Source organism: Passer domesticus, chromosome 7 (genome assembly GCF_036417665.1).
Source record: "Passer domesticus isolate bPasDom1 chromosome 7, bPasDom1.hap1, whole genome shotgun sequence".
Lineage (NCBI taxonomy): Eukaryota > Metazoa > Chordata > Aves > Passeriformes > Passeridae > Passer > Passer domesticus.
This window is the reverse complement of record NC_087480.1, coordinates 58,362,836-58,375,278: the sequence shown is the minus strand read 5'-3', so window position 1 is coordinate 58,375,278 and position 12,443 is coordinate 58,362,836. Positions and strand designations below refer to the sequence as shown.

Genomic DNA, 12,443 nt, shown 5'->3' with positions numbered 1-12,443 from the left:
AAAGCAAAAAATCCCCATTGTACAAGGAAAAGAAACTTTCCTTCGCTTTGTGAAGGATGTTACAGGTCAGAAGGTAATTTCAGCACTGTTTGCCTTTATTGCATTGGAAGAAGCAAATCCCTTTGTTTTTTGCTTTAGTTTCCCATGAGATGGGGGTAGCAGCCCTTCTCTGGTTGCACAGCTCCCTTTGGATGTGCCAGTGTGTGTCCATGCTTTAGGACATGGTCCACAGGCTTCTGTGTCATTTTTCAGCATGGAAATACTGGTATTAAGGAGGAGCTAGACCCTTCTGCAGCATTCCTAAAGATTTTGCAGCTGGTCTGCACATGGCAGAATGACCAGACAGTACCATTTTTGGAGAAAAGTGAACATGCCCAAAATCAGTGTAACTTTTCTGCCTGCCCTGTACATCTGTCGTTCACTTCAGTGCAAGTCACTGTTTCCTGAAGTGAACCTCTTGTATCCTCAATAGTTTGGTACCGTGTGTAGGGATGGGAAGTGGTGGAGGTTGAAGACTTAGCACATTTATGGGGTTCAGCTGTTGAATCTGTGGATCTGCAGCCAGGGGTGCACACTCTGAACTCCCTGTTAGAATGCTGACTCGGAGAGGCAGCCAGGGGCAGGAGAGGGGATGAGGACAGATGTTCCATCCTCACAGTGCAGCCCTACTCTGCTTGCCTTCCATTTCCAAGGTGTGTGGGCTGTAAGCCCCACTTCTGGATCCTTTTGCCTCGGGCAGATCTCCTAGTGTGAATAATGTCTCTGTGGTGTTTTGTTTGAGGGATTGCAAAGACACCTCTCCCTGTGTTTAATTTTCTGTCTTCTTCCAGACTTCCCTCTGTAGTGTTTTTTTCTGCAAAGCCCATGCTCTGCCAGCCTTTTGGCACCACTACAGGTTTCTCCATGCTAGAACCCCCTTGGCATAAAAAATGCAGGAGGTGACCTGGTCCCTCCAGGGACAGAAGGGAAAGAAATAATCCAAGAAATAACCTCGTGGAAGAAGAGCCATCTTGAGCATAATTTATTATTTGCCATGGGCTGGGTTCTTCCATTCCTTGAGTGAAAGAGAAGCCTCTTACCCAACCCTCAAAATCGAAGGCATGTTATGTCTTCTGAGTAATATTCACTCAGTTATAGGGAGTGTGTTTATGTTTCTCATGTTAAAAAAAGGGAGGGGAAGGGAAGAAAAAAAAAAGGGAATCTGAGGTTAGTGTTTAGCTGGAAAAATATCAAGACTTGATTGGCAATATCCCACTAAACCACAAGTTTGTAGGAGAGAAAACAAACCCATTGGATTTTCCAAACTATGCCTGTGTGCTTTATGAAAATGTGTCCCATATAGGTCACTTACACTCTTATTATAGCTGTGGCAAGTGTACATATAATTGAAACACGGAAATACTACCCCATGCTGCTCAATGAATGAAGGAGAAACAAATCTTTATTATTCCTGGGTTCACAGAATATATAGGAACACTATTGTCTCTTTTTTTTTTTTAATGTATTTTTTTAAGTTTTTTTTGTTTTTAGGGCCGGTTGTAGCTTTCAGATGTATTTTATTGTCTGTGGGAACATGTGTTTTACAGGCCTGTCATGTGAAAGCCATTAGCAAGAGGAACTGGAGGGGTAACAATGAGCCACGTAACCGTGATGTGTCTACTCCCCGAGTTCAACCCCGTGCCGCCGCTCCGTGCGCGCGCGAAACCGGATCGCGCCCGGCGGCGTTAGCGCTTCTCCCCTGCCATTCCTCCTCGGGAAACCTAAGGATTTTTTAAGTGGCCCATTAAAATGGGATTGCTGGCATCACAGGCAGGCTTCTGGGGCCAAGCTGGCTGGGCATCAAAACGGTGAAATCGCGGAATGAAGATCAGCTGGATTCACACGAGATGTCCGGTTTTATTTACCAAATCTGAGCTGGGCGGGCGGTTCTGGAACTCTTCCTCGCTGGTTCACACATGTGGTGGAAACTGTCCTGCCTTGCCAAGCAGCTCAGGGCCCAGAACTTGCAATTAACCCATTTCCAGGGTTTTTGAGAGGATCTCAAAGGGGCCCTGAGCAGTGGCCTAGACCACTACTGAGTACCTGAAAATTTTACTTCAGTGTGTGTTGTCCCTGCTCACTGGCGATGGAGTTTTTTCTTAAGACTAACAAAACCCTGTAGTAATCCTGGCTTAGGCAAACGCATTAACATATAGGAAAAGCAGCCAAAGGGGATTGCGCAAAGTGAAATCCAGAGAGTGGTTCATGTGGAGAACATGGGGAACATTATTTTGGTGACACTTCTGAGCAACATGCATGGTTCCCTTGCTAATCACATCTAGCAGGTGGTGTTCACTACAAATGTGCTGTGGACAACTTTGGGTCAGGTCCAACAGCGCTTCATTTTTTATTTATTATTTTTATTCATTTTAGAAGGAAAATCCCTGTGATGTCTTTGACTGCTAGCTGTGTAAACAAACCCACAGATACTTAAGCAAGTTAGTGGTCGACAAGTATTCCCTAATGCCTTCGGTAGGATCTGGGTGTGAGACCTGTTGTCTTGGCCCAAGGACAGCTGGAACCACTGTGCATTTGTTTTTCCCCTTACCTGGGTTTCGCTCTGCAAGTGGGAGGAGGGTTTCCTGTACCTTGTGGCTTGTGATTTACTCTGAACATGGGTTTCAGGGAATTTGGGGCTTGGTTTTGTGGGGATGTAGTGCTCCTCTCGATGATGGGCTTAACAGCAAAGATGAATGAGGAAACTGAGGCAAAGGGAAGGAGGGTGCCCTGCCCAAGGTGACACTGTGGCTGTGAAACACCCTTCCACGTTTGAGGCAGGGCTGTATTTGTCTGAAAAACTTTAAAAAATATGGATGTGCCACAATTTCCAAGTGTGCCCCCCATACTGTGTGTCCTGACCCATGGTCTTGAGCAGATCTGCACCCTGCCTGGTGCAAAGATCCAGCCAAGCTGTACAGACACTGGAATCCTGCACAGAGGGTTCCCAGATAGTATTTAAAACCCAGATTTCACGTGGCTTTATTGTGACTGAAGGTGAACAGGCTCGGATGGGAGTTCATCAGCTTTTGTGGATGCTCCAATCCTTGCATGGCTGGGTGTCCCACAGCTGCCCTAAGCACATGGTTGGTGCATTAGTAGGTACAAACAGGAAGCTGTCAGTACAAAGAGGAGGGAGCCAAGGAAGGCTTCAAAGGCAGGGAAGTGATGGGGATGGAGGGTAGCTGGCCAGGTGGGAGAGAAGCCCTGCGGATACTCGATCCTGCCGTGTTTGTTTGCACAGCTCTGGGCTGCTCTGCCCGGCGCACTCGGAGGAGCACCGGGCCCTCCCCAGAGAAAAGTGCCAGATTGGTTTTCATGGCCTTTTGCAGAGGGATTGCTCCAGGGGTCTGTTCCTGTAAGTTAATATTTGCAGCGCACAGGGCTTAACTGGAACCAGGCTGCGCAGACATCTGATAACCATAACAGAGGAGATGCTTTTCCCCTGCAAGACCAGCTTGGAAAAACAAATCCCAATGCTATTCCCTTTGGAAAGATAGCGATATGGAAAGAAAAGCACCAGGAATGGTGATGCTTGGTTTGCAAGGGGTTTTCTAGTTGAATCTTGGGGTTTTTTTTGTGAACTGCTTGTTTTTGCCTGTATTGCTGATGGGTTTGGTTGTCTCCCCTTCTTTGTAGCCGGCTTGCCCTTCCTCATCATCGAGACAAGCACAATCCAGCCCTACCAGAGGGGCTTCTACTGCGACGACGACAGCATCAGGTACCCGCAGAAGAACGTGGAAACCATCAACGACGCAGTGCTGTGTGCTGCAGGCATCCTCATCGCCATCCTCGCGGTAAGTCCCACCTCCAAAACCTCCTCCTCTATCCCAGGAGGGGTTTTTTGGCACCTCTTTGTCCTGCTAATGCTGCTACGGTGTCTACCCGGTGCACATCTCTTCTGTGATTGTTTGACTTTTGTAAGCGTGGAGTTGCAGACATTTACAAATGAAGGCTTGTAATGAGAGGAATGAGATTACTCTTGAAGCCTGTAAACAGGCCCAAAGCTGTTTGGGCAAGTCTGCGAGCTTCACAAGAACTTTTTCACCCTCCAGTAGGAGTTCAGAGTAGAGGCAAAAACACTTGAGTGTCAGTAAGGACTTGGCATGGTTTGTTGCTATTCAAATAACTCGTGGTATTTGCCTATTTTATAAGGTTTAAAAAACAAAGAAAGGATACATCTTTTCAGCTAACCAGTGCCTGGAAAATTTAACAGGTTAGTATCAGGTTTTTAAGAGATTGCATATTACAGCCATTTTTAAAAGACAATTAAAACCTTCCATGGGGAGCATATTCCCAGGGTCCTCGCTGTAAAATGTCCCACCTTCCCAATGCCTCTTCTTTTTCCTTATGCCAGTTTTTCTAGAGCTGTGATAGGAAATGATTGCATGGCAAGAGCTTTATTTGTCAGCCAGAAAGCTGAATTCAGCCCTTTGGTTGAGCCTCCTGATGCCCATGTGTATCTGGTCTGGATCAGAAGACAAGAGCTGTCTCCAGGTTGTTGCTTAAACACTTCCAGCTAAGATGAAATTCCCCTATGAAAAGTACCTACATATTTTTCCGACTCACCTGCTGCCAGAACAGCTCAGGTGCTTTCCCAGAAGTGCCACCTTCCTCTTGCTCCTTCAGCTGGGAGGGATGGAGATGGAGAGGTCAGAAGCACTTGTTCTCCTTTCACCTTTCCTTTCATGGAATGTCATGGGCAGTAGATATTTTAGGATGGCACAGTGCCTGCTTTGGTAGTACACCATCCTCAGCCTTGTGTGATGTGAATAACTCCATCATTTCCTCATCTCTCCTTCATTTCCTCATCCCTCCATCATTCCCTGACCACATACACACACTCAGCAAAGCAAGTCCCCAAAATTTCCCTGTCCCTCTGCCCCCTCCTTCTCCAAAACAAGCCCATAGGTGCCATGCCCCCAATTCTATAAACAGCAGAATTTCACCCTGCAGGTGAATGACCCCTGAGTGTGGAAAAGCCATAAAAATGAAATGAAAAAGCCTCTCATTTTCGCATTACTGCCGGAGCTATCGGCACGCCAGCTCCATGCAGAGTGTGCTTCTGATCCCTAATGAGGCAGTGGCAAATACAGGAGTTGGAACAGAAACTGGAAACATAATCAGCTGCCTGTGTGATCCATCAACTCTCTACCACGAAATAGCAGGTCAATTAAAAGAGAATGAAAATCCCCAAAGAATTGGATGTTTCTGCCCTGGTTTCACTGTGCCCACAACAAATGTAACTTAATAAGGTAAATTCAAAAGCTCAGTTATTTGCTGTTGAGTGACACAAATGGCTAACGAGGAACTGAAGCAACAGTTTTCTTTGCTATGGCAGCCTGCATGGAAAATTCAAGTCAGCCTGACCTCCTTTTTCAGATGTAACCCAGATACCAGAATTACTGTAGCATAATAGGAATTCCTTCCAAATCCACAGGGCACTGAGCGCGCTCCTTTCGCTGCTTTGGAAGGCAGGGCAGTGGTTATGAGCACTTCCAGGGAGCTGGCTTTTGGGATGGAGCAGCCAAAATTTCACACCCTCGCTTCACGTGGCGTCACAGGCAGTCTAGCCTGGGGTAAAAAGGTCCAGGTCATGTTTTAAGTGGCTTGAGGACACCCAGAGAGTTTGTTAAGTAAACGGCAGAGGCGAGACCTTTGCTTCCTTCAGGATGGGAGAGGATATGCATTTGGTTTTAATATCAGTGTATTTACTTCAGGCAAATTTCCATGCAGATGACACTGGAGAGGCTCGTGCCCCTGGGCTGTGCACTCTCACCTCTCTCCTGACTGCTCTTCGTGCTAGAAGGTGGTAGATGTGATGTTGGTGGTCTCTTGGATGGTGGGAAGGGGAAGGTGACACTCCTGAGCTTTGTAGGAGTACCACTGCTGTGGTACCACATCCCCACACCTGATAGGTCCTGAAGGGCTATGAAAAATTCCTAATTAAATTAATTTGCTAGGTGATTTAAGTTACACACCTGGATTAGCTGGCTGTTTTACAGTTGAAGGTGATATGCTGCAATGTGATTAGCACAGAGAATGTTACACCAAAAGCAAGTGGCTAGAAAAGCTCTAAAAGTAATTACAGGCTAATTGAATTGCTGGTAAGATCTTATAATAGCAATAAAATGGACTTGACAACTGAAAGTCTGCAAAAAGCATTCACAGACAGAAGAGTTTGATGTTTGAATTTCTCTCTAGTAAGAGAAAAACTTTTTTTAAATACCTGTGCCAGGGAATTTTGCCCATCACCTGGGAATGGCACAAGTCCCATGTGAATGGCTCGCCAGGAGTGCAAGGCATGAGAAGAGCTTGATCTCTTTAAAACTTGTTTTCTTTTCAGGATGTTCCTTCCAGTCTGTGCACATCTGTGCTGCATTAGTTTTTCACCGTCCTGCTTTATCTGGGACAGCACTGCCAAAAAAACAAGTTTACCCAATTTTTAGCTTCTCATTAAGTTGATCCATGGCTTTCACTAACTGGGGAGGGTTCCTGGGTACCCAGCAGCATTTTAGTGAGGGAGTGAAGGCTCCAATTTACAATCTGCTACATGTGTGCAATTACCCAGACCACCAACAGTGAGAGAAAAATATTAATCCCCAGACTTTTGTTGGTCCCTGTTTAAAATGGTCACATGCCTTTCCCCAGGCCAAGAGCCTCAGGTTTGAGTGGATCTGTTTGTGACTTTGCAGTAATGGCACATCTCCCAGTGTCAGATATCATCCTTAATTTGTCTGGCCTTCCCTCTGTGAAAGCCACGAGTTTTGAGCCTCAGAGCTCCCCTTCTTGTGAATTTAGGCTTTTGGGAGTGCAGGAGCCTATGTGTCCATCCAGGACAACCTCCCTCTGCAGGCCTCATGCCAGTAGATTTCCTGTGCTGGAAAGTGGTTCAAAATGGAGATAAACCATGGTCTTTGGAGACTGTGTGAGGATTAAAATGATGCAGCTCCCTAAACAAGCCTTGGTCACCACCAGATTTCCAAGAGGAAATCTCAGCTGTGACGTGTAAACCCCAAATGGTGGTGCAGCCACTCAAAGAATTTCTGTGCATGGCAGCAGAGCCTGCTCTAGCTTGGCATTTATTTTCTGTTATTACAGTTGTATCTGTCTTTGATAAAGCCTGCTTAGCTGCAATTTCAGCTGCCTTAGGTCAACCTTTGTTTTTGCAAGCCCGGGTACGAGTGAGTTCAAACAATGATACAGCTTCACCTCTTCTTAGTCTAATTGCCATACTTTTCCAGTTTATTAGTTTCCAAAGGTTGTGCCAAGCTTTTAAAAAAGGTAGGCAGGGGAGCCTTGTCTCCTGCTTATGGCTGGCAGGCTGCCATGCTGGGAGGAATATTGCTGGCTGCTCCAGAAGGGGATTAACATGAAGGCATTTTTCTTGACAGTTAATTTTACATATCACAGTCCCTGTGACTACAGAGAGGCAGGGACAAGGGGGCATCCAAAAAAAAAAAAACAACCCCACAAAACCTCTGCCTCTATTTATAACTCAGGTATAAAAACATTTAGAGTAATGAATGAAATCCTAAAGCTGTAAATCTGAAGCTTAAAATTTAGGTGTGTAGCGTGACGGAGAACAATTTAAATCTTTGGCTCTTTGGGAGAGGTGAGACATTTGGACTTCATTTCACAGCCTGATTTTCATTAACCTGCCTCTTAAGAGGCATGAGTGTGAGAAGTTGGATCCTCTGCTCCCTGACAGTGATTTATGGCAATACTGTCAAACCTCGGCACCCCTGACACAAGAAAAACATAATCTGCTGCTATGTAATGGCAAGACACCTTGAAATGCCCCAAAATAGCTGGACTTTTTGGAGGCCTTGAGAGGTCTGAATTAGGTCTGCTGGCAGTAAGTTTTGGGCCAGAATCTGAAAAATTTAGGGCTTTCTGTTTCTTCTCTTGTTGTGTTAATGATTTTAAGAGAGGAAGATAAGCAGGATGTGGGTTTATTTTCCTCCAAAATCAGTTTGATAAGAGGGTAGTGGGTCTGGCCTCTCCTTCCCAACACACACTAATTCTTTATCTGGTTTATGTCAATTTTCTTCTCCCACTATGCTGGGGTGTTACTTCACTTCTGTAAAGATATGCCAATGTGCTAACCCAAAATTTACTCTTTTGTTTCGTTTATTGGATTTTTCCATAAACAACATGCCAAGCACTGGGAGGGACGAGGGGGAGGATAGAGAGACACTGGGCCATGGCTTCTCCTTCCTCACTCCAGAAGCAGATTCCTGGTTTGAGATCCCAGAGCTGTCTCAGCCCTGCATTCACACCCAGCCCTGCTTTTGCCTGTTGGACCCCTGGATGCTGAGAATTTTAAACTTTCTGTGCTGAAAGGCACAGACCCACAAGAGGATACTGTATTTGAACTGAGGCCATGGAGAAGGCTTCCAAAATTGAATGATAAAACTATGATTACGGGTGTGTGTTTGAATAGGAGTGTGTAATATCACAGGGTGAAAAACTCAGAGTTTAAGGTTTTAGAATATAGCAATATATATGGGGCAAGATGGAGGTTTTAGGGAGGTGGCTGGTCCTTCTTCTTCACCTTCTTCTTCAAGGGTTTGTAATTGGACAGAAAAGTCCTCATAACCCAATAACCAATCCCACATGAGGGATTGGTTATTGGGTTAAAAGTGAAAATAATCTAGGTGTCATTTCTTAATTGGATGGTTTAGCCCTAAAAGACCTTGTAGACAAAGATAGTTAGGCATTTTGTAGCTTGTTAGTAGAGTGCTGCAGAACTCACGACTTGTAAGACTAATACAGATAAGAAATAATACACATTTGAGCCTGAATATGAAATACCATCTCCAGAGCTTCAATCCCAGCCTTGTCAGAGGCAGAAAAGAAGTTAAAGAATTGACATTTGCCCAGCGTTTTTCCTGCTCTCTGACCTCTCTGTTGTTCTTCCCTCACAGATTATAACGGGAGAGCTTTACCGCATCCACTACCTGAAGGAGAAATCCCGCTCCTTCATCCAGAACCCCTACGTGGCAGCTCTCTACAAGCAAGTGGGCTGCTTTGTTTTTGGCTGTGCCATCAGCCAGTCCTTCACAGACATTGCCAAAGTGTCCGTCGGGCGCTTGCGGCCGCATTTCCTGGCGGTTTGTGACTTGGATTTCTCCACCATCAACTGCGCCAAGGGAGTTTACATCCAGAACTACACCTGCAGGGGAAGCGACAGCAGGGTGCAGGAAGCCAGGTGAGAGCCCCTGGCACCAGGGCCAAGGGTTGCTGACACTAAATGTGGCTCAGGTTTCTCTGTCTGCAATAGAGGATTCGAATCTGAAACTGAGAGTGGGGTTAGTTTGGATGTTAGGATGAAATTCTTCCCTGTGAGGGTGGTGAGGCACTGGATGGATTGCCCAGAGAAGCTGTGGATGGATGCCCCATTCCTAGAAGGCCATCTTAGATGGGGATCTAAACAACCTGGTCTAGTGGAAGCTGTCCCTACCTATAGCAGGGGGGTGGAATGAACTGGTCTTTGATGCCCCTCGCAGCACAAACCAGTCTAGGATTCTATGAAGTGCTGCTTTTTCTGTGAAAGCCATAAATCCATTTTCCAGTGGGCAGCGGTTTCCCTTGGGAAGTGTGGCACTCAGCTGAATAGTATTTCTTTTCCTTTCTCTTTACTCCTACACTATTGTTTCCCTGAGCTGCTGCTCTCTGTGGGAATTCACCCCCAGAGCTGAGCTCATGGTGAGCAGCCCGAGCTGTCCCGTGTGTCACAGCAGAGCTTCTCCTCAGGAAAGGCTCCACCACACAGGCAGGGCTGCCAGTGCCTCCCCTTGGAGCTCTATCACATCCATCAGATGCCCAATTTTGACTTTGCCAGGGGCACATTCCTCGTGCTGCAATCAGGCTTCTGGAGAAGTTGCTCTCTTCTCATTTCTTTCGGGTTTCCCGGTTATTTGAGGCGAGATGATGAGTTATTGGGTTATCCTGGAAATAACTGCTGTCCCATGGGTAGGCCAGGAAGGGACAAACAATGCAAGCATCCTGTCCATCCGTTTGCTTTCTGCCTCACCAGCAAGCAGGGCGGATAACAGGGCTTTTATAACCAAAGAACTGGGGGTTGTGAGTCCCTCTGGTGTGGCACCCTCAGATGCCACAGGCAAGTCACAGTATTATAGGGAAAATTTTGAGGATTATGCTGGCTGGTTCTGAGCACCTGCTTTGTTTTGCAGGAAATCCTTCTTCTCTGGGCACGCGTCCTTCTCCCTGTACACCATGCTGTACTTGGTGGTAAGTGACCTCACTGAGCTGATTGATCCCCTGTCCCCCATCCCACATCCCATACCAGTCATGGCAGGATGAGCCTGCACATGGAAAGTTGGTTGGAAAAGAAAAGTGAGCTGTTGGTGGGAGGATCCACCCTCAGCTGCTGTGGTGTTTTTTAGGATAGAGACTCCTGGGATGATAGCTGAGCTGTGTGTGCAGCTTTGGGATGTGGCCAAGGTGGCTCTTAAATCCAAATCCTACTAAATTTGTGGACAGCCTGTGCAGTTTTGTTTGCACACTGGGGAGAGTTTGGGGTGAGCCAGAATGTTTCATGGATGGAGGGGCAGGATGTGCTGCGTGGCCATGTCAGGAGGTGATGCCTGGTTCTGAAATGTGCCAGCAGAGCAGGTGGAGCAGCCTCTGCCCGCCTGGTTCCGGAGGGGAGGGCTGGGACTTGTTTTCCTTTGTCAGTGAGAAATGGCTCTGCCCTTCCTGCTCCTGGGCTGGGGCCGGGGTGGCTGCCAAGGTGCTTCCTGCCGGGACTGCAGGAGGCAGCGCTGCCCACACGGGCTGGACACACACACACACCCCCTTCTGGGGGGCTCAGAGGGATTTGTGCCTGGTTTTCCTTTTTCCTAAGTTATTTATTTCATAAAAAATCAAGTTTTGTGTTGCTTTTAAGATTTGTGCTCCTCCTCCATTCCTGGTAATCTCGGATTTGCAAGCAGAGGAACAGCACTGTGCTGATAAAAACATGAAACATGAGCTTTTATCTATCAGCAGTGCTCCCCCCATCCCTTACCCTCTGGAAAGATAAGTGACCACTGCTCCCTCCAGCCTTTTCAGCCTTAGATCCCCTTCCCTGTGAGCAACTCCTGTAGCTGAATCACTGAGCTTTCCAGGCTGTTGTGGGCGGCGTATTAAATTCTTTCTTTGTTTTCCCTCTTATTTTGTTCTTGGAAAACTTCTGAATTTCTCCAGCAAACGTTTTGGCCGTTTCCTCCCAGCTATTACAATGAAGAGCTGCTTTGGTGATGCTTCACAGGAGGCTCAGCCCATCGTAAAGCTTTCTGAGCTGAGTTTGGAGGCCATCACTCACACAGGCAGTCATTTATTTCTGGGGAGGTCTCTGGCCAGTCAGATAAGTCAGCCCTGAGATATTTTCAAGCCCAGAATCTGGGAACAGCAAGGACTGCCAGTCCCTATTAAGATGGTGATGGCTTCTCTACCAGGGCTTGACCCATTTGCTGCAGGTTGCAGGACAAACTTTCTTTTTTTCATGTGTTTTCTGAAATTCCAGCACTTTTGGAGCAGATGAGAAACAAATGGGAATACAGAGCTTGGTGGGGCAGAGACCCCAAAACTGCAGAATGCCTTCCAAGTTCCCACAGGATGCACAGGAAACCTGCATGGCTCATTTTACATTGCTGCTTTGCACCAATGCCTGCTGCCTGATGTTCTTTTTAACTTTGCAACAAGCTTTAGAAGTGGTGTTCAGTTCCAGTGTGATGCTTCAGAGCACGGAGATGCCTCTGGTCTCTCTTTGCTGCCCTTCCCTGTCCCCATATGGGAGCACTTGAGCTGTCAGCACTCACCAGACTTTGCCCCACACCCCCCAGGACAACAGGCTGCTCCACTTACCCCTCTCTATGCAGGGGGCAATCCCTTTTAAAATATTTTATTTTTAATTTTCACCTTGTCCCAAGGTGAAAATTAAAAATATGGCTGGCAGCAGACTCTGCTTGACCAGCTGTCCAGTTGCCGTGTGCCTTAAAAAGTCAGGAAAAATTACATCAAGTATTTCGTGATAAATTGAAGGGAAAAAAAAGGCAACTTGAGACAAGACAGGTAAGGCAACAATCTTAAGGCTCTCTTCCACCTAAATTATTCAGTGATTCCAGCTTGTCTAGCAGCACCCTGCTCTCCCATCACTCCAGCTCCCTGTTCACTGCCAGAGCCTGACAGAGAAATCTCACAGAAAAAGGGAGGCAGAAAATCAGACACATTGGAGAGGCTGATAATATCAAAAAAATAATTACAAGAAAAAAGAGATTATAGTAAGCCAGAGGGATTTTATTTGATGCAAGATAAACCCCGCCGTCTTGCCCACCTCAATGAATGAGTTGGGGTTTTGAAAGCCTGCTTAGAAATGTGGCATCCACCACGCCAGTGCC

At 46.6% G+C, this 12,443-nt stretch overlaps 1 protein-coding gene across 1 annotated transcript in view; it reads left to right on the top strand.

Moving 5' to 3' along the window:
• Nucleotides 1-12,443, top strand: part of PLPP3 (phospholipid phosphatase 3) — a 44,102-nt gene that overhangs the window by 20,681 nt on the left and 10,978 nt on the right. Inside the window, exons 2-4 of the mRNA XM_064428968.1 lie at nt 3,676-3,833; nt 8,967-9,250; nt 10,236-10,293. Coding sequence (XP_064285038.1) covers nt 3,676-3,833; nt 8,967-9,250; nt 10,236-10,293 — 500 coding nt within the window. The remainder of the gene's footprint in view (nt 1-3,675; nt 3,834-8,966; nt 9,251-10,235; nt 10,294-12,443) is intronic.